The sequence below is a fragment of the Pseudorca crassidens genome, chromosome 8, assembly GCF_039906515.1.
Source record: "Pseudorca crassidens isolate mPseCra1 chromosome 8, mPseCra1.hap1, whole genome shotgun sequence".
NCBI lineage: Eukaryota > Metazoa > Chordata > Mammalia > Artiodactyla > Delphinidae > Pseudorca > Pseudorca crassidens.
Window position 1 is genome coordinate 78,035,573 of NC_090303.1, and position 25,823 is coordinate 78,061,395.

The following is a 25,823-nucleotide window of genomic DNA, read 5'->3' on the forward strand; positions in this document are numbered from 1 at the left end:
AAGCCTTGGTACATGTTAGCTTAATTCTTTACAGTCAAGACCAGTGATCGCATTTAAAAATGATAGCAACAAGTAGCTGAATTTAAACTGTCTTTGGACATGTTGGGCTTGCTTGAAGATAGTGGGATCAAGGTAAAAATGTGGACAGATAATTTATTCCAAATGATAGTTATATGCTCCCAAAGAGAAGCAAGATGGTACTGTGGAAGAGAGGAATACTGGCTTGGGTTGCAATGTCTATGTGAAACCATGGCTAAGTTACTTAATTTCTTAGATTCCTTTCATTTTACAGAAGATGAAGATTTTTGGATTAGATGATATTTAAGATCTAGTTCAACTGGAAAATATATAAAAAGAATAATAGGGCTTCCCTGGTGGCGCAGTGGTTGAGAGTCCGCCTGCCGATGCAGGGGACACGGGTTCGTGCCCCGGTCCGGGAAGATCCCACATGCCACAGAGCGGCTGGGCCCGTGAGCCATGGCTGCTGGGCCTGCACGTCTGGAGCCTGTGCTCCGCAACGGGAGAGGCCACAACAGTGAGACACCCACATACCGCCAAAAAAAAAAAAGAATAATAAAGAATGAGGGAGATTACCTAAAATGCCACCAACAAAGACAGTTAATTTGGGGCACATTTCTTTATAATTTTTTTATACATTTTATACAATTTTCTAGTTTGCTTTTTTACCATACTATTATGTCAGAAATACATGCTGTAAAAACTTTGTAAATGTTATTTCAAGGGCTACATAAAATTATATTACTGGATGTATTCAATATTTACTTAATTTAATGTCCTTAATCTTTTCCATATTGTTAGATATTTATGATATTTTTAATGTTTTGCTATTGTAAATATTGCACTCACAAAATCGTTGTTGTTCTATGGAAGTATAGCATGGAAATCCAAGTTCACAGCTGTAGTATAAAACAGATTAAGATTCTGCTGGAAATTGGTACTTGCATCGTAGTAGGAGTGCTGGGAATGCCAGAATGGCAGGCACATTCCATGGTAATCTGAAGGCTCATCTGAGAGAGCCAGTATCAGGAATAACAAGTGTTTGCCCTTCCATTGGTTTGTTTGCTCAAGGATTCCTGTTCATTATTTGTTCATTTTTGGAGAAACAGCATATTAAGGGTATCAGAAAGACCTTACTTTGTGTTGTCTGAAATCTCTAACCCATAACTGTACACAGCATGACTATAGCACCCTGAGACTGATTTTGTTTCTTGTTTTATGGAAGGAAATCCTATTACTTTGTCACATTGAGTATTTTACATCAATTTTCATCAGAGGCATTCTGAATTTTAAAATGATTGAGATCTATGTTAATTTTATGTATTTTTTCATTTGTATATAGCAGTTGATTGGCATCTTACAGTACTTTGAAAGATGTACAATGTTTGAAAAGACTCAATGTCTGTTTTTCTTAGAAAATAATAGTTCTTTATTTGGATGCATATTCTAACCACATTTTTAGAAAATAGTTTTCCCATTTATAAAGATGTTATATGTTTATGGTAGAATATTGAATCAAACCTTTGCAAGTACAAAGATGAAAGCGAAAATCATTCCAAATCCCACCACCCAGAGATAACACAGTTAAATAATGTTGTGCGTGTTTCCAGGCATCTCTCTAAGCATAACACACAAGTACAAACACACACACACCCCCACATACACACACATTTACATCCTGACTTTTTGCCTCCTGCCTCTTTTACAATAGTTTACCCCACATGTTTTAACAGATACTTTTTTCAAATTTTTTTGGCTGCCACACGCAACTTGCGGGATCTTAGTTCCTCGACCAGGGATTGAACCCGGGCCCCCAGCAATGGAAGCGCAGAGTCCTAACCACTGGACCACCAGGGAATTCCCCAGACATTTTTAATATTTTGATAAAAATAAAGACTGTGATAAAAGTATTGTCATATCAATGTAGTTTTTAAGGATTGTGATAAATTGTTATATCACTAGCTTTAAGTTAGCCTTTTTTGATCATTAAGTAAATGCACTGTGCTATGTAGTTTATATACATTAACTTATTGAATTCTCACTTCTAGTCCACAAGGTAGCTATTTCTGTTTCACAGATGAGGAACTGAACAGTGTATATCATAAATGGTGGAGTTAAGGTTTGACCCAAGGACTGTCTTTCTCCAAACCTGAGTCTTTGACCACAATATCATCCTAGTTTCTTGAAAGTGTATGAAAAGTATTTGCTTCATTCTGTTTTGTGTTTTATTGTATGGGTATACTATAGTTTTTTAACCAAGTTCTTCTTGACAGATAGTTAGAATTTTTTCAACTTGTTAATACAAAATCCAACTTTACTACCATATTTGTTTATATTGCTTTTTTGAGATTTGGGTGTAATGTGGAATTATTGTATCAATGCATTAAATATTAAAACTGTGGTTCTTCCTGCCACATTCCTCTACAAAATGATGATTCCTATTTTTACTTTCAGCAGCAGTGCTAGTTCTCCATGGATCTTCAGTATCACATTTTTTAATCTTATGAAGTTAAAAATGTCACATCATTTAAATTCTTTCATAGGAAAGGAAGCTTTACTTACACATCAATTTAAAAATATTTCTATTTTTCTAAGTGCTGTTTTTTAAATTTAATTTTTTATTTCTAAATCTTTTTTATACAAAGGATATGAATAAGCAGTTTATATTTTCATATCTAAATGTCAAAACAAAGGAGAAAAGATCATGAAGTTCACAAAAAGCTACAGAAAGACCATTTAAAGTATAGCATATCACTTTACAGTCCCAGGACTGGCAAATTTCAAAATTGGTGATATCACCTGTTGCTGGTGGACATTCCAGGAAAGGAAGCTCTCATACATTGCCTGTGGAAGTGTGAAATATTGTAGCCTTTTTTTGGAAAACAATCTGGAAAATCTATAACATTTAAAATACTTATAGTTTCTAAGCCAGCAATATTATTCTTGGGAATCAAGTATAAGTTGAAGTTAAAGCATTAAAAGATAATAAAATATATACATAAATCTTAAAATTAACACTGTCAAAGAAAATGGTTTTAACTAAGGACAATCAAAATAAGGGAAATGAGATTATGCTACAAATTTTGAGTAATAAATAATTAGAGAGAAAAATAGCAAATTATGTTCCTAGAGTCTCTGGAGAGGTGGAAAACTCATGTTAAGAGATTAGAGGAAACACCAATTTTGCAGAATTCTATTAAAATATGTGGAAAAAATTGTGCTTCTCAGATGTGTAGGAACAATACACTTTAATAATACGGTACACTTTAACATACTTGGCCTAGTTTCATATGGGCTAAGTGTTCTTCATCTCATAGATGACAGCATTATTAGCCTCAGGAGACGCTTCTGATACCCCCTTGGCTTCTGAGAGCAGGGCCAATTTTAAGAAAATTATGAAGTGGGTGAAATGGGTTTTAGGCAATAGCTCTGTTCACCCATTACCCAAGTCCCTCCTTACCTAAAGCACCCACTTTAGGGTCCCACAGGGTTGGCCTAACTAGTCAGGTCACATCTATCATATGGGGCTCATTGCTACTCACTCATGAAAATGTACCTTCCTTCATCATCAGTTTCAGGGCTGAAGATGTCACATATTCTAGCAAATGCACTTGTACTGCCAATGAGAGAAAACTGATCCCAGTTCTAGGTCCCAGTTCTAGATAATGTGTATGAATTTTAACTGAGGCCTCATGCTGAAGAAGTCCTCTGTTTCCCTTAGACCAAAACTACCAAATGATGTCTGTTGAGTTAACATACTCTCCTTCTACGGTAAGAAGGCCTATTAACAAAACATGAGGGGGTGGTACAGAATTGAGACAGAAGATTATTTTCTGTGTTTTCTAAATTCTACTCATACTGCCCTATTCAGAAGGCTTAAATAATAGGCGGAAAGACATATACAAGATGTCACATTTCTTCTTGAGTTTATCATCGAGACCGCAAATTTATCTGCCTGTCTCTTACCTCCCACCCACCTATCTATTCATTAAACAACAAATACTTATGTAAAGCTTATCAAGTACTAGGCACTGTCCTAAGCACTTTACAAACATTAACTCATTTAATTTTCATAATATCCTCCCAAGAGTGGTATTAGTGTTACTAGGAGATCTGAGTTTTAGGCCTCACATCTGCTTTTTGAAATGACCTTGAACAAGCTCATTAGATAATCTATTGCTTGGTATGAAAATGGAAGATAAGACCTGTTCCATAAATATCTCACAGAAATATTATGATTGGTTTAAGCAAATCTCCAAAGATTATTGAAAATAATGCTTTATGAATAAGAGCTGTGTAATCCTGAAATACTTGTGGCATTAAGTAATAAGCCATTGAGAGAATTGATTCTTTTTCTCATGTTAGTGAACTATATTTTCTCAAGCCTTGATTCTCATCTGTGCTGAATTAGTGTGTAATTATTCTTAGAATAAATTTTAAATCAATGACTCCCACCTCCCTCTCAGATTGCTTGAAGTCCCCAGTGCATTATTATACAATGTTAAACCAGATATGATTAGGTTTTATTCACTGCATTTTAAAGAAGTCATGCAAAATGACTTTTAATAAATCAGAAAGAAGGAATAATATTTGGTTAAATGAAGTGTCACCACACTAATTATACACTAAAACCTCCTGCACCATTCTGTGGAATTTGGTACAAGGAGTGTCTATCAAAAACTCAAGTCAAGTACTCAAGTAATAAAAGAACCCATTTTCAGGCATCATCCTCATACAAGGATTATGACAAGGACATTTTGGCCAGGCATCAGAATATTTTATAATTGACACTAAACACGTTTTATTTAACACATGTTTATTAAACATGAGCTAGGTGTAGGATACTAAAATTGGTGTGGATGGAGAGAGAGCATTATAAAAGTGAGTGAGACCTTTCAAGGAACTATAGGGCAGAGGTGTATATCAGTGTTTCTCAAACTCACATGTGCATACTGGGGATTTTGTTACCGACAAATTTGATTTGCTGAGGTCTAAGTTGGGGACTGAAATTTTTCATTTCTAACAAGCTTTCACTATATGAAAACGATACAGATCCAAGGATCATTTTTGAGTAGGAAAGATGTACATGTTTGACTGTAATATAAGATACAATAGGAGCAGTATGAAGAGCAGAAATAACATGTTCTGAGAGAACAGAAAAAGAAGGGACCAATTCTGAATGTGGGGGTCTAGGAAGGTGTCACAAGTGAATACTTGATATGTGACCATGATTTCTCAAGTAGATTTTAGAGGGAAGAGCATTCATCAGTATGAGCTGCATGCTAGGGCACACAGGTCTAAAAGTGTGTGGATCATATGGTAGCTCTATTTTTAGTACTTTTTTAAGGAACCTCCATACTGTTCTCCATAGTGGCTGTACCAATTTCCATTCCCACCAACAGTGTAGGAGGGTGCCCTTTTCTCCACACCCTCTCCAGCATTGATTGTTTATAGATGTTTGTTTTGATGATGGCCATTCTTACTGCTGTGAGGTGATACCTCATTATAGTTTTGATTTGCATTTCTCTGATAATTAGTGATGTTGAGCATCTTTTCATGTGCCTCTTGGCCATCTGTATGTCTTTTTTGGAGAAATGTCTATTTAGGTCTTCTGCCCATTTTTTGATTAGGTTTTTGTTTTTTCGATATTGAGTTGCATGAGCTGTTTGTATATTTTGGAGATTAATCCCTTGCCACTCCTGGGCATATATCTGGAGAAAACCATAATTCAGAAAGATATGTGTATCCCAGTGTTCACTGCAGCACTGTTTACAATAGCCAGGATATGGAAGCAACCTAAATGTCCATCAATGGAGGAATGGATAAAGAAGATGTGGTATATATATACAATGAAATATTACTCAGCCATAAAAAAGAACAAAATAATGCCATTTGCAGTGACATGGGTGGACCTAGAGATTGTCATACTGAGTGAAGTAAGTCAGAGAAAGACAAATTAATAAATATAAAAGAATGGTACAAATGAACCTATTTACAAAACAGAAATAATAGACTCACAGATGTAAAAAACAAACTTATGGTTACCAAGGGGGAAAGGGAGGTGGGAGGGATAAATTGGGAGATTGAGATTGACATATACACACTACTATATATAAAATAGATAACTAATAAGGACGTACTGTATAGCACAAGGAACTCTACTCAGTACACTGTAATGACCTATATAGGAATAGGATCTAAAAAAGAGTGGATATATGTATATGTAAAATTGATTCACTTTGCTGTACAGCAGAAACTAACACAACATTGTAAATCAACTCTACTCCAATAAAAATTAATTGAAAAATAAATAAAAGTGTATGGAGTCTCAGGGGCCAACAAGGGTCCATGTGGCTGAGAAGAAGTGGGGTTTGGGGAGTGCTGCTTTGAGGGAAAGAGCTAGAGAACTAGGTTGGGGCAGGTGTGAAGGATCTCTGTTGCTTTGCTAAGGAATTTGATCTGTATTGTGGTGGCAATGATAAGATCTGTGTTTTCAGAGGATGATTGTGGCTTTATGGAGGAAAATGGATTAATGAAGGGAAAAGAAATAGAAGAAGGGTGACTAATTAGGAGACTTTGCTAAGATAGTGAGATCTTAGATTTAGAGACTGTGATAGGATTTGGAAAGGTCAGGAAATATTTAAGAAATTCTAATTTAGGTTGGATGGGAATTGGAGATCAATGGGAAGTGGAATGAGAGACAAGTACTAGTTGAAGATGATGTTATGCTTTCTAGCTTGAGGGAGAGGAGGTGACTACACCTTTGACGATAATAAAACTGGAAGGACGGACAGGTTTTTGGTAGGAGATACAGCTTCTGATTCATATGTGTTCAGCAGGGCATCTGTCTTAGGATGTAACTGGAGATCTGAAACATAAGAAAGGTTAAGAAATGTAAATTTGAGAGTCAGTGGCAGGGAAGCAATAGCTAAAGCAATGAATGTAAATAAAATCATCAAAGGAGTTGAATTTAGAGAGAAATGGTAACAAGTGAAATGAAAGGCTAGAAACTTGGGGAGCTGCATGTATTGAGGAGGGTCTCAAACCCTGAACTTGATCTATTTTTCAGTCTTCTGTATTTTAAATACCATCGGAATTGTCTTTATCAGAGAATCCATCTTGTATAGAAAGTAATTATTTTTCACTTTCTGCATTGTAGTGCAGATTGGTTTTGTAATACAACATTCTTAGTATAAAATACTTGGTGAGATATGTAATTAATATGTGTCTAGTTACAGCCATATACTTAACAGTCATCATCTTTTTTTCTCTGGAGAATATGTTTATTCTGATTTTTTTAAAAAAAACTAAAGTCCATACTTCATTCAGATTTTTAAACTTTTACCTAATGTCCTTTTTCTGTTCCAAGATCCCATCCAGGATACATTACATTGAGTTGTCGTGTTTCCTTAGGCTTCTCTTGGCTGTGACCTTTTCTCAGACTTTATTTGTTCTTGATGACCTTGGCAGTTTTGAGAAGAACTGGTCAGGTGTTTTGATGTGCCTCAGTTGGGTCATGCCTGGTATTTTCCGATTAGTATAGGGTTATGGTTTGGGGGAGTAAGACCACGGAGGTAAAATTCTCATCATACCATATCAAGGGTATAGACTATCCACATGACTTATCACTGTTGATATTAACCTTAATCACCTGACAGGTAGTGTTTGTCAGGTTTTTCCACTGCGAATTATACTTTTATTTCCCCTTTCCATACTGGAGTCTTTGGAAGGGTGTCACTGTGAGCAACTCATGCCGAAGGGCTAGGCAGTTGTGATCTACCTCCTTGAGTCTGTAGTAGCTATGAAAATTATTTGATATTTTTCCACACCAGACATTTTTCTCTTCCTCTCCATTTATTTTTTTATTCAATAATTTGTTTATATCAGTATGGACTAGTGGATATTTATTTTATACCAATATTACTTTACTTTTTTTTTGCTCAAATTGTTCCAGTTTTGACCATTGGCTCCCATGCCCCTTTAACATACCTCCATCACTGCTTTTGTTCATTTGTTTGTTTGCTTGTTTGGTTTTGAGCTCTTCCTCATTTTCTGGCACTGTGATGCTCTAGGCTCATCTTGTACACTTACTTTTCCAGCCCTTGAATCAGCCATACCTCCAAGGACCCCCTGGTTCCTCTTATTGGAGAATGGAATTAGAGACCAATATCTGAGTGTTAGGTGCAGTCTGAGTTTTAAATTGCAGTCTGAGTTTTAAATTGCTGCAGAGTTCATTTCTTTCAAGGTCTCCTAAGCTGGTGAGAATTCCAGACTTGTAGAAATTTGGTAAAATGCAATAATGAGAGTTTTCTCCCAGATAAACAATAGTCTTGAAGCAGTAAAAGTTTAAACACACATGCACACACATCTAATCAGTTATACTTCAATAGAAGACTATATAAGTGGCATGAAAATCTTTTTTAAAAAAAGTCACTTTAAAGAGAACAAATGTATGGATACCAAGGGGGAAAAGGGGTGGGGTGGGAGGAATTGGGAGATTGGGATTGATACATATATACTACTGATACTATGTATAAAATAGGCAACTAATGAGAACATACTGTATAGCACAGGGAACTCTACTTAATTCACTGTGGGGGCTGAAATGAGAAGGAAATCCAAAGAAGAGGGGAGATATATATATCTCCGATTCATTTTGCCATACAGTAGAAACGAACACAACATTGTAAAGCAACTATACTCCAATAAAAATTATTAAAAAAAAAAAAAGCCTATGGGACTTCCCTGATGGTCCAGTGGTTAAGACTCTGAGCTCCCAATGCAGGGGGCCTGGGTTTGATCCTTGGTCAGGGAACTAGATCCCGCGTGCTGCAACTAAAGATCCTGGATGCCGCAACTAAGAGCACGTATGCTGCAACTAAGACCGGGTACAGCCAAATAAATAAATATTAAAAAAAAACAAACAGAAAAGAAACAAACAAAAAAAACCTATAGAAGGAAACTTTAGCAAGCCTTCTAAAGTAAACATTTCTTGAATTTATTTCATAGAAATAAACTGATCTATTTCTTTTCATGCTCTTCTTAATGAAAAGTTCCTTTAGAACAGGAGTCTTTTAACTTTTGCAAAAGTTTAAGCATAGTGTTGCTTTCTTTTTTACGTGGGCCTCTCACTGTTGTGGCCTCTCCCGCTGCACAGTGCGGGCTCCGGACGCGCAGGCTCAGCGGCCATGGCTCACGGGCCCAGCTGCTTCGTGGCATGTGGGATCTTCCCGGACCGGGGCACGAACCCACATCCTCTGCATCGGCAGGCGGACTCTCAACCACTGCGCCACCAGGGAAGCCCAGTGTTGCTTTTTTGAACTTGTGAGTAGGTTAGAAAAATTTCAGGAGTTCAAAACTCTTCACAGAAACAACCTCCAAACCTCTCTTAGGGCAGAAAACTGGTAGACATTAGGGCAGGAAAACCTTATCCCTAGTGTGCATTTAAAACATCAAGGGAGAGAATGGTTTTGAATTTCTCTGTGGTGAAACACAAAGTTTTCATCATCAGCTCTTAGAGGTTAAGGAGCCAGAGGCATAACAAGCAAAAATCCATGACCAGAGTCTTGGGGCAAGAAACCAGATTTAATTAGATTTTGTGACCATGTTATATAATGCTTTGAAAATCTCAAATTTCAATATATATGATTTCTTTTAAAATGAATTCTGAAAATTGAAATATATAATCCAATAAACATCTACTAAGTGTCTACTATAATCAGTGTTATATACAAGAACTTGAATGTTTGTTGTCCTTAAAGAAAAGCCATGAATAAAATTAATTAAGTATGGGTAGATCCATCGTATTAAGAATACAGTTAAGGGAACAGGTTAATGCAGCTTGGTTCAGGAATGGCTAATTTATATTCAAACGATCTTGTGGTAGAATCAAGCATAGAACCCAATTTATTATTAATAAGTTAATAATGTATTCAATAATGTAAACTATCTACTAAGTCTGGTAAAAGAAGGATACAGAGAAAGGAAGACTTTATTATGTGATAAGAATCTTATAGTTGTGAATAAAAGGCTGTACAAAGGGACGAGTGAGCATGTAAAATATCCTGTTATAAAGGAATTTTATGTATTATTTAATAATTGCTATATTATAAAGGAATATTATGTATTATTTAAAAATTAAACATTTTCAGTATTTCACACTGAAATAAAACAAATTTTAGGAAATCATACTACTGTATCCTTAAGGAATATAATAGTATAATACTATAAATAAGTAAATGAGACTTGGCTTTAGTAGCTATGTATCTTAAAAGTTCCTGGACAAGTTTCTTTTCCAAGTCATACTTTATAAATCTTTTCTGCTTCAATCAAATGTATGTGGTCACAGAAAAGTTTCTAATAAGTAAAGCACTTGGAATCTGCTATTAGTTTTCATAATTAATATTATAATTCTTTAAATGCAATGACTGGTTACCTTTGTTTTTTTTATGTACTTCTCTCCTTCATTCTCACTAAGAACCAAAATGTATTTTTATGTCCTTTTTAAAAAAACTACTCTAATATTTTTTCTTATTATTCATCCATTTTTAATTTTTACAAAAATATTTCAATATCCTAGCATTTTATCGAGTCTTAGTTATTGGTCTACTGCTCACATTCAGTTATTCATTCATCTATGCATTTAGCAAATAGGTAGCAAATACTTGTTAAATTCCAGCCACTGTTGTAGATACTGAGAATACAGCAGTGATTAAAATAGGCCCTGTTCTGTCCTCGTGAAGCTCACATTCAAATGGGGATAGACAGACAATAAACAAATAGATAAGAAATACATAATGTGTCAGATGATGATAGATGCTATGGAGAAAAGTAAAGCAGGAATAGACCTGTCATTCCTTGAGAATAAGCAGCATGTATAAGAATGATGCTATCTCAGAGCTCTCCGTTGTTCTCTGGGTTGAATTACTGATCCAGTAGACTTTATCAATGAGGAGGTCATTTGAGAGCCAGGAACGATTGTTTGCTTTACATGACAGCCTGACTATGAGAAACTGGAAATATTCTAAAGGCAGCCTCACTCCTTAGGGCAGATGCTTGATTAAAACAAAAACAAAAAGCTTTAAAAATAGCTCTTACTTTTAACACTGAGATGTTAGGTGGTTCCTGAGAATGCTTAGAGAAGGATAAAAACTATAGTCAGTGCCATATTATGTCTGAATTAATAAAGCTGGACCCTGACATCTCCTTCTAAAATTGTCTGTGGAGTTTTCATTGCTTCCAGACCCAACACTATGGAGGCATGATAATGAGCAATAATGTTCTACAGTTTATGGGGAGAATCCTATAGATTTTTCACGTTGAGATGGAGAATGGAACACCTACATCCTGTTTTCTAAGAACTATGTCCTATGACCTCTCTATTTAAGGGCTTGGCTAGCCTGATCTGGGAGCTTGTCCTGCTCTGGTTTCTTTGTGACAGGGAAAGAAATCATTTTAACCATCAAAAAAAAGCTGAGAAACTTTTAGAGGTTTCTTTTCAAAAGTAGGTAGAAACCCAGTTAATATTTATAGTTCCTGAGTACATGTGCAGTTGAGAGCTATCTCCTTTTACACATGAATATTTCTCTTACTTCAATTACCAGTGGTATCGCTAATAATGTTTTAGGATGCTGTTGCTGGGTGAGGGTCTAGGAATACCTGAGTTATACCTGTTATAGTCTTTTTCCTCCAAGGTCCCAAAGGAAAATAGATACTGGACAGTAGTTGAGAAAATACCAAAGCTAGATAGTTCCTCTTTGTCTCAGTTTCTTCTTCTGTAAAGTATGTGTCATAATAGTTTCTACTCCACAGTGTTGTTGGAAGTTCTGCATAAGTTAGTACATATAAGGCATCAAAAACTAAGTGTCTCTGTTGCCTCCCTGTTTTTTGAAGCAATAATGATGTAATGATCACAAACATGGCTTCTGGAGCTAGACTTCCTGTATTCAAATTCTCTTCCCATCACGAACTAGATGGCTGACCTTGGGCAAGTTATTTAACCTTTCTGCACTAAAAAAAAAAAAAGAAAAAGTATATCCAGCAGGGTACTGTACAAAATAAATTAATTAATGCAAATACTCGGAACAGTACCTGGCATACTCTTAAGTACTCAGGAGCTAATTGCTGTTGATTCATTACCACTACTACTGCTCCTATTCCTTATTTATTAGTGTGGCCTTGGTGCCCAAATCCTAATGCAGTATTCTGAAGAGTTAGGCTGGGTCACATAAAGGTCTCCTTTCCCTGTGCCAGGAAAACCTAAGAAGCCATCATCCAAATTGGCCAGGATCTGCTTTGCCTGTTTTTTCCCGAATCTAAATCTTTTTTTTTTTTAAGTTACTTTTTATTGGAGTATAGTTGCTTTACAATGTTGTGTTAGTTTCAATCCAAATCTGACTTCTCAGCTCTTACACTAATGTCGACCTTCAGGGGACAGAAGAAACACATCAAGTAAGACCAACACCAAAAATGTTTGCCTCGGTGCCTAGAAAGAACCTGTCCTGGGCCACGTATAACTGTGGCAACAGCCCTGAGACAGACTGAATGTGGAAAGAGTCCAAAGAGAGAGTGTGAACAAGAAAGAAACGAAGGCAGGTCCACCTAGGAGTGGGACCTGGTCCACTTTAGCAATCCAACCAAAAAGACATAAGGGAAAAAGATGGCTACAGGCCAATCGGTTTTTTCCAGGCTTGTTAGAGAAAGAACGACTCGAAGAGGCCACACTTCAGTCCTTGCCAACTTTAACATGGCCAACCAAATGTCTTTGGAGTTGAAGTGACCTTATTCAACCGTGCGAAAGAGCACAGCCAAAGATGGAAAGCAAAGGGTATGTTCAGACATCCTTTAAAGACCAACTGAGCAAATATCAACTGCCTATAGTCATCTCAACAAAACCAATTTACCTAATGAACAAGCCTAATTCATTGAGAGCTAAAGCATGGAACATCAACTTGCTGAATGAACAATTCATGGAAGACTGACAAACCAGTGTTTTATACCAGTTCTAAGGACTGTTTGCTGCTACTAAAGGCAGAGCCCAGGCAGAGTTTGGGCCAGGTCGGGCCACTAAGGTAAACTACAGAAAATGTGGGAAGCTGGCCTCAGCTGTCAGTGGCTGCCTTGTAGGATATGAACCCAAAACTTCTAAGTTTTCAAATGAAAGCTGAAATCTGGATTTTTATGTGAATTGTGCTAACATTTGCGTTTTGACAAACGCTTAAAATTAAAAACAAAAACAAAACAAACACTGTGCAGACCAAATGCACCCTATATGTGGGCATTACACCCCCTGTGTGCCTGCAGTCTGCAGTCTCTGCTGTACGCATTTTCCACTAAACACTCATGCTTTTAGGTTGTTGAGCGTGGCCCCAAAGCTTCACGGTAAATAGTAATTTGTAATCTTGTTGAGGAACAAATTTGTATCCCAGATGCTCCAAGGTTGACTTCTGAATGTTATTTACTTCACTAGTGAGTATGCTTTGCTCTCTGCCCAGTTTCTAGATTTCAGTATGGTTTTGGGAGGTTTTTAAACCAAGCTTGAATTCATAGCACCACTCATAAAACAAATAAAGCTTTTTTCTTTAAAAAAGGGCTGTGGGAATCAGGCAAGGGAGTAGATTTCTAGATAGAAATGAAGAGAAATTGAAAAGGTCTACTTTAACTAGAAAATTGAACTAGGAAATAGAGATTTGGAAGTTTGATGTGGAATTCAGCAAGGGTAACAGTAGGAATTTTGAGTGGAAACAATCAGCATTTTTTTCAGACCGTGGTAGCAAGAATTAGGCAAGAAGGATATGAAGAGATCGCTGAAAATTTTTGGTTATACTTTACTTCATTTTAAGAGGAAATTGATGTGCTCTATGGTATTTTTGAAATATTAACTTTTCACTTAAAATATTAATTAAATATTTTTGAGAGATGAGGGGTAACCTTATGAATATCAAGAAATTGTGTGATGCTTTATAAGTTAGCCTAAATTCTTTTTGATGTTTAGATTCCTTATAGCTGCTAAGGGCAGTGACTGTCTGCCCTTTTGTTTTGCTATTTACTTTCATATTTCTAGTACAGTGTTCAGCTCAGAGGAGGTTCTTAATAAACTGAATACTTTGAATTATTTAAATGTGTCTCCAGTTTCAAACATTTATGGCTTAAATATGTATTTCTTTCTATCAATTCTAGAAATTGTGTGCATGCCTTGGGTAGTGAAGGGGGGCATGCTTCAGACTTAGAGGAATATAAAACATACTGTTTTTTAACTCCCAAACAATGCAGTCCATAATATGAAATTCCTCTTTCTCTGCATATTCTTATCTTCTTCAAATATTTAGTTGTGTATATTATAACAGGAAGTTTCCTCTAGGGCTTTAGTGTTTCCTGGTCTAGAAGTAATATCAAATGAAAATAGTCTCTGTGTTTTCCCTTTTGAATCCATATCAAAGGTTTTGGCTGAAAATGCCAGGTGCACATTTAAAATAAAGTATTGGAATCATCATAGAGTATTAGGTTTTGGCCATTGGAATCTGCTTGTAGTTTCCTTCAAAGTGAGAGTGCATGGGACAGGGTAGACCCTTGATACCTAAGGCCTGATGGCTATTACCTGGATGAGTTCTCTCCCAACTCCCAATCAACAACATCATTTCTCCTTGTTCTTTTGAACTATTTGCTATCTTCCAGCATCTTGAGATACATCAAGCAAACAGAGAAGCTCTAGGACAAGAGCTCAGTTAACTTGAGTTCAGTTGTCTGGATCCTTTTGTTTGGCAGAGAGGTTTCCCTTCCAGCAACAGGACAACTATAGAGGGACCAATAGCTTAGACAGCACAGGACTTGTCAAATGGAAAAGGACTTGATTAGTGCAGAGTAAAATTTCATTCCTAATTGTCATAGATATTCTTCCTCATCAACTTTTTTTTTCCTGTATAATTCTTCTTTGAAAGCATTATGCTCTCAAGTGAGAAATTCTAGGAAATTTTTAAAAGATAGAATTTGGAGGCATTGGATATTTTCTAGCTTTTTGAAGCCACTAATAACGCAGTAACTGACTTGTGAGGTCTGGCATAAATAGTTACTTGAAGGAACATTTATCTTAGTATTGATCAACAAAAGATGCCATGTGTACAGCAATTGCTTCATTTTCTAAACCGGATTTCCATCCAAAATGGAAACGTTTCCCAGGTAGTACCAATTCTTTTATATATTACTTAGTGTTCTTTTTCTGTTTTTTTTTTTCTCGAGATAGATATTTCTATATTGTTTCTGAAGTAATGTGTTTACTACCCTATCATTAGCTAGTTATTCATTCATGCATTTAACAAATATTTCTAAAGCATCAGTTATATGCAAGGTAAGCTGATACAAATTTATGTAAATAGATCAAAAAGAATAAGGGGGCTTCCTTGGTGGCGCAGTGGTTAAGAGTCCGCCTGCCGATGCAGGGGACACGGGTTCGTGCCCCGGTCCGAGAAGATCCCACATGCCTCAGAGCGGCTGGGCCCGTGAGCCATGGCCGCTGAGCCTGCGCGTTTGGAGCCTACGGGAGAGGCCACAGCGGTGAGTGGCCCGCGTACCACAAAAAAAAAAAAAAAAAGTAAGGGAAAATAAACCCATATATAGCCACATAAATGTTAATTTTTAAGTATTCAATTACTTATGCAAGAATGTACTCTGCTGAGATTATTTTGGCAAGTAACTATGATTTATTGACAAAGAACTTTGTTCTTGGTGAAATAGATGAAATATCATTTCTTTAGTCTGTGTTATACTCTGTATTTTAGAGTCAACTCTGTCTATAACTAGAACACAAATTCCTTTTAGACTAAACCTATCTTAAATTTTTAATTAAATTTTATTTTCTACCTAACATAACTTTTTCTTTGTAAGAAAACTTATAAGAGCATTTTTAAAATTTATTTATTTTTGGCTGCGTTGGGTCTTCGTTGCTGCGTGCGGGCTTTTCTCTAGTTGCGGCGAGCGGAGGCTACTCTTCGTTTTGGTGGGCAGGCTTCTCATTGCAGTGGCTTCTCTTGTTGCGGAGCATGGGCTGTAGAGCGCAGGCTCAGCGGCCATGGCTCACGGGCTTAGTTGCTCCACGGCATGTGGGATCTTCCCAGACCAGGGCTCGAACCCATGTCCTCTGCATTGGCAGGCGGATTCTTAACCACTGCACCACCAGGGAAGCCCCTTAAGAGCGTTTTTGGTTTTCAAGATCTATGAAAATAATGGTAATACGGAGGCCCAGAACAAAATGTTCGATGTTTTGACTTCATATCGTTATAACTCTCTCATCTCTTAAAAGACTTTATAATTTTCTTTCCTCCAAATCTCCAATTAAGATTTTATAAATTTATAAAATTAGTGATTTGAAACATTCTAATTTTAGTCTTTTAAAGGAATTTTATGATATAACTTAAGATAATTGGATTTTCCCTAGGATACAATATTAAAGTGTTATTTCTGCTTAATTAGAAAAGGTGAATTTTAGTTACTTTGAATATATGCTTTTAAGTATATTCAGAATCATTGTTACTTGTGTTTTAGGATTTAAATAATTACATTCTTTAATCTGAAGAAGTAAATGTTGCCTTTAAAAATCTGATAAGAAATTGTTTGTTTTTCCATACTCTTTTGCTGTTAGGTGATTTGGGCTCTTGGGATCTGCTCGTTTGCCTGTCTTCTGGGAAAGCTGGTGGAAAACCTTGCATATCCAAGGAAGACATGTGCCAGTTAGGTTTGCATCAAAAGGTAAACATTCTTTTTCAAAATGTGCACAGGTTTTATCAGATCTATGAACATTAACACCAGTACTTCCTGGTCCATAATGTTGAAAAAAAAAAAAGTATTGAAAAACTGGAACTGTTGAATCTTTGGAGAAAGTTTCAATGGCCATGCCTTATACACTTTACCATAAATTTTCACCATTTGGGTTTGATAAGATCCCCTTCAACTTCGGCTGCTGCCAATAAGGATCCAGTTTTAGCTCGTGGGACCCAAAACTTGACCTTGAAATACATAGCCCATGGAGTGTTGCTTACCCTGGCCACCTGTTCATCCAAAGTAGTAAAAATTTTATTTACTAGATCCCTATTTTGACTTTTCAAACTTAAATTGATATCCAGAATTATAGCAAATATATATAGTTTTTGTTAACTTTTAAAATTGACATCCTATATCTACTATCGTGTGTAAACTTTTATAAATGCTTCTAGAAAAATTAACTAAAAATTATCAGATGCCTACAATGTGCTAGTGACTGTGCTGGAAAATTTGCATATGCTCTGTTTTTGGTAACTTTAACAAATCTGTGAGAAAAGTGTCAAAGCCAATAGCTATTTTTCAATGGTAAAAGAGTACTATAGTAGCTACTGTGATCATTTGATATTTCTGCAATTGACAGTTGTGATCACTCCTTCTTCCTTCTAACTCTTTCCTTCCTTGACCTTTAGACTGAGCACATTCTTTCGCTTCTTCTTGTACATCTTTGGCCATCCTTTCTGTGTCCTTCAGAGCCACCTTTTCTCTGTCCGTTCTTTAAATGCCTCTGTTCCCCAGCACCACCCCTAACGTTTCACCTACCATTTGTAATTGATGACTCCCAAATCTACATCTAAAGTTCAAAGCAGTTTCCCATGCTTCAGGCTTGCGTGTGTAACTACCCACTGAGCATCTCCACTTAGATGTCACATAGGACCTCAGACTCAATGTAGAGAAAATGAATTCATTATTTTCCCTGGTAAACTCACTTCTGTGCTTGCATTTAGAAGCTCTGCAGAATTGCTCTGCTGGTCATGAGCGTGATTAACCACTCTGTCACTTCCTAAGATAGAAATCTGGCCTTCACCTTTGAGCCCTTCCTCTCTCTTGTCATCTGCATTCTATCAATCATGAATACTAAGGAATTTAACTTCTAAATAGTTCTCAAATATCTTACCTACTCTCCATTCTTACTACCTTTATCCTGGTCAGACAGGCACCATGTATAACCAGGACAATTGCTGAATCCTCCTCACTGATTTTTCTGAAGCAAGTGTTTTGCTCCTGAAATCCATCGGGCTCTCAGTTATCAGAGTGAAAAATAGAAAATGCTGAATTAACCTGGTTACTCCTGTGCTTAAAATCTTGCATGGCTTCCCATCAGCTACAGGATAAAGTCGACAATATTTGCTGTGTGTATCAGTCAACCTCCCAGCAGGAAACAAATGCCATACTCCAAAGGATTTAACTGAAGAGAAACTAATGAAAGAGCTATTTACAGAGCTTTTGGCAGGATAAGAGAAACAAAAAAGATTAGAGGCACCCAGGGACCAGCAACATCATAAGGTTTTACCACCCTTGGTCTGAAGAAGGGTGTGTACAATAGAAGGAATTGTATAGCAAAACCAACTAAGAGCCAGAGCCAAGAAAGAGGGATCTGTGGAAAGGAGCTATAAACATAGGGGAACGTAGCCATTGCCAAATCATAGCCCTGCAGAGAGGAAGCCAGGAAGATAAGTATTCAGCCTCTCTCTACTCCCACCTTCCAATCTCTTGCCAAGGCCTCCTCCTGAGAACAATTCTAAGTGCTTACATATTTGTTTATATACGTTCTTTACATATGAAGAGACTGAAGCACAGAGAGATTAAGAAAATTACTTAAGTCCTCCTAGCTAATAAATGAAGCATCTAGGATTCAAACTCTGGAAGTCTGACTTTAAATTCTGTGTTCTTAACCATATCACTATAGAGCCTTTCTAAATAAATATTTAGCTGCTGCACTTAAAACCTATTCTAATGAATATTCTTAAAGAATACACAAATTCTAAATGATACATTTAGATAACTGTCACTTTGGAGCATGAATAATTTGAAGTTTTGTGAACCGTGACTTATTTATGTAAACATAAATATTCAAAACAGAAGTTGCTTCAGATTTGTTGGGTATGTGTTAGGATTGTTAATGACCTTAGAATGAACAAAGAAAGGGCACCTGCTCAGATGAGGATTACTCACCTCTTCAGAGCTTTGGAATTTAAGTGCTTAATGAAAATGATCTTAAGGTCTGTTATAGATGATGAATGACCAGGAGTCTCTCTAGCCAGGAGGAAAGTAACAGGAATTTAAAACTGTATTGGTCTGTGTGATGCTGAGTGAAGCAAGGTCCACTATTTGGGGTGACACTAAGTTTAGTAAGTGGAGCTCTGTCTCACCTCTAACAGGTCCTGGTATTTCAGGAGCAGAGAAATTCGTTTCTAGTTCTGAATGTGTGTAGGATTAGCAGTCCCTGAATCTGGGATGCTGTTTTTAGTACTTGGAGCACTGAGAACTACTGAAATGGCTCTTATTTTACAGTGTGCTAGGACATTTTCAGGTGACCGTGATGGAGTGATAATTACCTGGGAGAGACATGGATGATAATAAGACTTTTTTCTTTGATTAGCTGGTTCGCTTCTTGCCATTAATTCTCTTCATTATGGATGACACTGAACAGCTTTCAGAGAAGGTCTGATTTTTGATAAAAGATATGAACATCTGTACAGATCTAATGAAGAAAAAGGACAGTTCCCTAAGATACAATGTGACATGTGTGTCACTCTCAATGTTCATGAGTGACCAAAAAAAATTTTTTTCCCTGGGTGCTTTCTTACACTTTATATAAATAGCTCATCTCACATGTCTACTTTCCTTAATGAGTTAATGGTATTACTGTAGTTTTAGTTTTTTTGAGTTATAAATACTTTCTGAATGTTTATAATTAACATCATACTGTTGCTCTTATTAATGAAATATGTCTCAAAATAAGAATGATTTTTTTTTTTTTACTTTTGCTTCCGACGGTATGTAATGAAAACAATTTAGATTACCACAGAGTAGGATTGAAATATTTTTAAATGCACACTTCCTTTCTCCCAGTTTGATCTCAGAAATATTCTAGGGCCCAAATGTCATTATCATTTTTTTATATGCATTCTAATCCTTTCAAAGATACAGAAGCTTCTGTGCCAAGAAAAACAGCTGTCTATATAAAATATACATACGCACACTTGCACACACACACACACACACACACACACACACACACACACACACAAAGCATTCAAACTCAGTACAAAATCGGTATATATTAAAAATGACTGTTGGGGTGGTAATGATGTGTCAGTGTAGCTTCATCAGTTGTAACAGATGTACCAGTCTGGGGGAGATGTTGATAATGGGGGAGGCTGTGTGTGGGTCGGGGGGAGTGGGTATATGGGAAATCTCTGTACCTTCTGTTCAATTTTGCTGTGAACTTAAATTATATTAAAAATAATTATTGCAGTATTAAGCTGGAGGAGCTCATCGTATAGAAGTCAGCTAATCCCAGTGAAAACTTCTTTATGTTCCACTTGATAATGATGCAAATCTTATATATTTTATGATGTACATAAAAATAATAAAAAGCACTAGGATATTGAAGAACATTATTAGGTTTAACAATTAAAAAGTTAATTAAGAAAGTTAATATGTGTAATAAAGTTGATTTAGCACAGCTGTAGGACCCATAGCCTTGTATGTGTTTATTTTTTTGTGCCAAGTTATTTAGTTTAACTGCTTAGCTTGGTACTCAGTTCCAGAGTAGAACAGAGACGATATTTCTAGTGTCACGTGTCACCATGGTCGGGTCATCTTCTTCTACTCTGTGAATTCCAAAGATGTGCTTTGGAGGAAAGAGCAGTGGAAGAGGTTATTGGGTAGGGGATGGGAAAGTGAGAGCAGTTGCTTCCTTTGGCTTGACTCTGGTTTTTTGAAGCAAATGCTTTGTTGACCCTGAGTCAGTTCATCGTTGTGACCCAAGGTCTCATGTGAAAAGTCATCTCTGATATGACACAACAACTACCCTTGTATCTGAAATCTGTGCAAGCTGTACTCTGTCTTTGCAGCATTTACACACATTCTTCTGGCCCGTTAGTTCAGTTACTGTTATCCATTTAACCAGGGCTGTGCTAGTCCTTTCAGTTTGTAGAGGTCAGGACGGCATAAAAGGGATGCTCTAAACGTCTGCAAGGCCGGCACATTTACTCTGAGCCCTTCAAGAAGTGGGAGAAGGTTTTCAATAGGACCTGTGTCCATACACAGCCTTCACTACTACTTACCTAATGCTGCTGCTTTTTCTTGGCCCTTCTATCGTTAAAGCTTCTATTTAGTCAATAGCAACTGAGTGATTTTTTTCCTTAAGTGGAGGAAAATGGTTCAAGTTTATTGACTTTTAAACCTTTTCACAATCTAATTTAGAAAGGTTCTTTGTGTGTTAACAATAACAGCAAAACCCCCAAGCCTCTAGGATGGGTTCCCCAGACCTTTGCAGTCATGCTCTGTCCCTCCCTCCAGCCAGTCTTAGGCTGAACTGAAAACTTCAGGACTTTATGAAAGCCCTTCTTCTTTTCCTACATTTAGACTCTAAAATTGATCACTTTTGAATTTGAGAAATGTAGACATCCCTAAAATCTAAAGTGTACTATACACTTTTCTCAATTCTCATATTCACAAGAGAGGATTCTGCTGAAGCCTGGGCTTTATTTATGCATGACCTGGGCTGAAGTTTACAGTTTGCTGAATAAACGGATAGAGTTAACAAAATTGCAAGGGTTAGAGAACTTTTAAACGATGAACTGTTTCAAAGCACTTTAAATGAATCCTTTTTTAAAAACTACAGCTTATGACTGAATTATTGAATTGATCAAAGCTTAGAGCGGAAGTGGTATTTAGAGACCCAAGGCTCTATTTTACAAATGGAGAAAATGAAAAGAAGTAAAGTGACGGGCTCAAGGTTCTGATTTTGTTACATGAAGGAAGTGGGACTACAGCCCATGTCTCTGGTTCCCTCTCTTTTCTCCAGCTGCAGCTGAGTTCTTTTTATCCAGTCAGGCCAGCCAGCCACAGTAAAGAAACTCTAATACGTTTTTAGGGTATAGTGAATTAATTTGAAAGTAATCAATAATTGCTCAAAAATGAATCTGATTTTCAAGCTGATTTACACTGACTCTTTCTGTTGGTTTTAACGAGGCATTACCATATTTGGCATTATTTGGGGGATTTAGCTGAGAATAGCTAATCTGTCAATTCAGAAGAGGAGGGAATTAAGCTTGCTTGTATCTTTTCTTTAAAAATTAAAAGATATGTTTGAGTTTATGACAATATTTATGAAGCTTTCTAAGAACAAATTTTTGTTAAAATATAGTTTTGTGGTGACTGGGTTTTATACTCGAAAGCAGTAAATACCCTTCAGTATGAAGTGAAAACTATAAATGCTAACAGGTTTAGCATTGAATTACCACTAGATGTCCGTGATTCAAATCATTGAGGGCCTTTGGAACTTGGGCGTGTAGTTGACTTTGAGGAATGTTTAGTACTATTTTTTGCCAAAGCAAAATGTGCAACTATCAAGTTAGTAGTGTTACTCTACTTGCCATAATGACATAAATTTTTTTCTAGCAAATTTCATGGCTTTGAAATATATCAAGGTTTTAACAAGTATTCCCCAATATTTTGAAGATTTCTAAGGGTACGTTTTTATTTTATGTTATCAAATAAACCACTCTATTATTTTGGATTTTAATGTTGACTTACAGAGATTTGAAAGTAGGAGGTGGGTGGTGTAGACAGTGCTTCACATCTGTACCCTGTAGGCTGTTTGTATTTTCTTTGCTTTAGCAGAGAATGCCTAACTCACTAGAATCGTTTTTATTCCTTTCAGGTAAACATATTACCAGAAATACAACATCAGCTTTGCAGAAGGGAAGGATTATGTCAACTAATTAGAAGATTTCCAGGTAATCTTTCATTTGCCTCCTTATGCATAAACCTGTGAGATATATAGGATTCCTCAGCAGACACCGACTAAGGAGCTCTCAGATCAGCATACTAAACTCCTTTGTTTATCAATTCCACTATCACCAATCTTCCAGAATCCACAAGGTTTTGCCAATGGGAGGACCTTGATAATAAGGAATAACACAAAACACTGATATTCTTTCTTTTAGATTTGCCTTCTAACTTTCTAGATGAATATTCCTTTTCTTCCTATGTATTTATTTTCAAAATAATTGCTGCTTCATATTTAAAACAATTATTATAGTACTTCTTAATTATACAAAACTTGAGGTTTTAAAAAAATTATTTCTTTATGTTAAGTGATTCTGATCTTAACAATTTCGTTTCTTCTTTCTGAAGTGCTCTCAATTTGTCTTGACAACTTTAGAAATTTGGGACAAAAATTACCATCTCACTTCCTCGTAGAATCCCAGAGTGTAAAAAACACATCAGATGGCATATGAGTCTTCATAGATGAAATTATAGCCTACTTGAAAACCCATCAGTGAAAGAGTTCCTCACATTTCTAGTTTAAAACCCACTTAATGTTTAATAGTTATGCCCCTAGAAAGTATTGCACTATATAATTAAAATTTAAATCCACATAATTTAAATTATGTTTTTAAAAATTAATTTGTGTCTGAGTTGAATCAGAAAATTGGTATCTTAACCCATCAGCTTTTCCATGGGGTTTCTGCTTCTACATCAAACATTAACCACATTGGCATATCCCATTATAAAGACTACAGTCTTCTATTGTCATTTACCAAGGATTAAAATAAAATAAATATAAATCAGCAATTAATCTTTCAATTTAAGATACTTGTTTAAAATAAATAATAGCTGTATAAACCTGGTTCTGCAGTTATCATTTTATATGACAGGTGTATCTGACTCCCTAATCTCTTTGTTTTGTTTTTGTACACTTTAGCTGGATAGCTTTTTATTTTATAAAAAAAATAAGTAAAGTTTTCGTGAGAAGCAAGTAAAATATTCCCATTAATGCATTATTAATAAGTATCTAGAAATCCTTTAATTAAGGCAATTTGAAAAACATTTGTTTATGTTTTGACCAGAATTAACATACTTTTAAAGTATGTTTTTCTTTCTTGCTGTTTACATTTCAAAATGATTGATTAGCACTGGAGTTAGCAGAATAGAATCATAATAATGAAAATCTGTTTGTAGCCAGAAATGGATTACCAGTTTAAAAAAATTCCCCAAACAACTCTTACCTAAGTTTATATTTTGCTTCCATAAAGTTAAAAAGTTTTTTTTCTGTCTTTTTCCTTTAAACATTTTTTTTTCTCAAGAACATCTGTAAGTTCCAGACACATGTAGTCCTTTCCCCACTCTGTCTAGTTTGTAATTTTCTATTTATCTCTGTGACTAACAAGGTAATTTCATGGAATATACAGCCTTTTTAATCGAATTATTTCTCCTGTAATGTTATCTTTCTGTAGCTGAAGATAATTTTCTTAGATGTGTAGCTATGAAGCAATATGTCTACAACATTGTTTTCTGATATAAGCTTTATAAACAATAGCTTATGTTAGAGACTCTGGCTATGAATATACAGTATACACTATAAAATCAGTATTCACAAGATTAAAAAACACGTTATTTGTTGTGAATGCTGAATATTTAATATTGAATACAGATTAGATAGCATCATGCCGGTACCTAAAGTTATTTTAAAAAGTAAGGTGTTATTAAAAAGATAGTAAAACTAAACATAATACTATATACTTTAGCCATTTTATTTAAAGCCTAAGTGGCCCATACTGTTTTGAGCTGTGTTTCATTTAAAGACAGGCAAAACACAAATTTTGAAACCATAGATTTTTAGCTCCACCGCCTATTAGCTGTGTGAGTTAAATTTGGGGTTTGTTGGTTTTTGTTTTTGTTTTTTAATCTATATAGTGAGTAGAGTGAGACCCATTTCACAGATTTAATTTAAAAAATAAAGTGTAGCTACAGGTATGTCTATGTGTGTGTATAATTTTATTTGAAGAATGAAGCATATTACAATACATATGTATTATGTACCTCCAAAATGGTAACTGGATGATCCTAGATTTGAAAAGTCCATCAACAGGCCTTTCAATATTTTCTCTCTACATATGATTGATTATCACTACAGTTTTATGTTTCTGTCAAAAACTGTGAGGAGTCTGAGATTCCACCTACTTCCAAGCTCACAAGTCTGCCTGCCACAGTTTCATGGGAGCTGGCAGAAGACAGGAGACTCCTGGGTCAGAGACAAATCACTTTATTGTTTGTAGCAATAGCAGCAGACAGATTATCAGCATTGACACTGGTTCACTGAATCCCAGCTCCCGCAGGGCAAGTGAAGAGGGCTAGGAGGTGACACTTGTATACTAAGTGGTTTGCATTTCCAGAGCAGAACTCTGACCTTAGGGAGTTTGAATGTTCCTAATGGTCAGTGAGTATGCCTGCCCTTTGCCTCAGAGAGAGACATTATTTTTGTTATACTGGACAGAAACTTCTCTTTGCTCTGGAGTGAGACACCATCCCTATCTTTCAAGGTTATCTGCTGCATAAATATCTTTGAAAAGATAGTTCAGAACAGATTGTCAGTGCCTCTGTTTGCAAACGATGCAAAAATGTGAAAGATTCATGGAGAAGTATCTCCTAACCATTTCAGAGAAGAATACCTGACAGGTTTTAGCTCTGAAGCTTAAACAATGTATAATTCAGAGCAAGATTTAAAGCCTGGTTGTGCTTCAGTTTTTTTATCTATAAAAATAAGACATTTGGCAGTGATCGATAATGGTGAGATTTCATGATTCCACCGTGCCTTTTTCCCATACAGACGCGCTCTCCCAGGCTTTATCTTGAGCAGTAGGTAGAGACAAGGATGCTATGAATGGAGGGATGATCATCCTGATAAATCTGAGTGGGACCTTGCAAGTGTGGCAGGACAAGCAGAGTTTGGGCCAGATATATATGGGAGCGTTTGA

General features: G+C 36.1%; 1 protein-coding gene across 7 annotated transcripts in view; it reads left to right on the forward strand.

The window, feature by feature from the left end:
• Positions 1 to 25,823, forward strand: part of CPED1 (cadherin like and PC-esterase domain containing 1) — a 300,373-nt gene that overhangs the window by 51,142 nt on the left and 223,408 nt on the right. For all 7 annotated transcript variants that reach the window (XM_067746835.1, XM_067746829.1, XM_067746831.1 and 4 more), the window contains 2 exons: positions 16,652 to 16,758; positions 22,724 to 22,799. In XM_067746835.1, the coding sequence (XP_067602936.1) occupies positions 16,652 to 16,758; positions 22,724 to 22,799 (183 nt within the window). The remainder of the gene's footprint in view (positions 1 to 16,651; positions 16,759 to 22,723; positions 22,800 to 25,823) is intronic.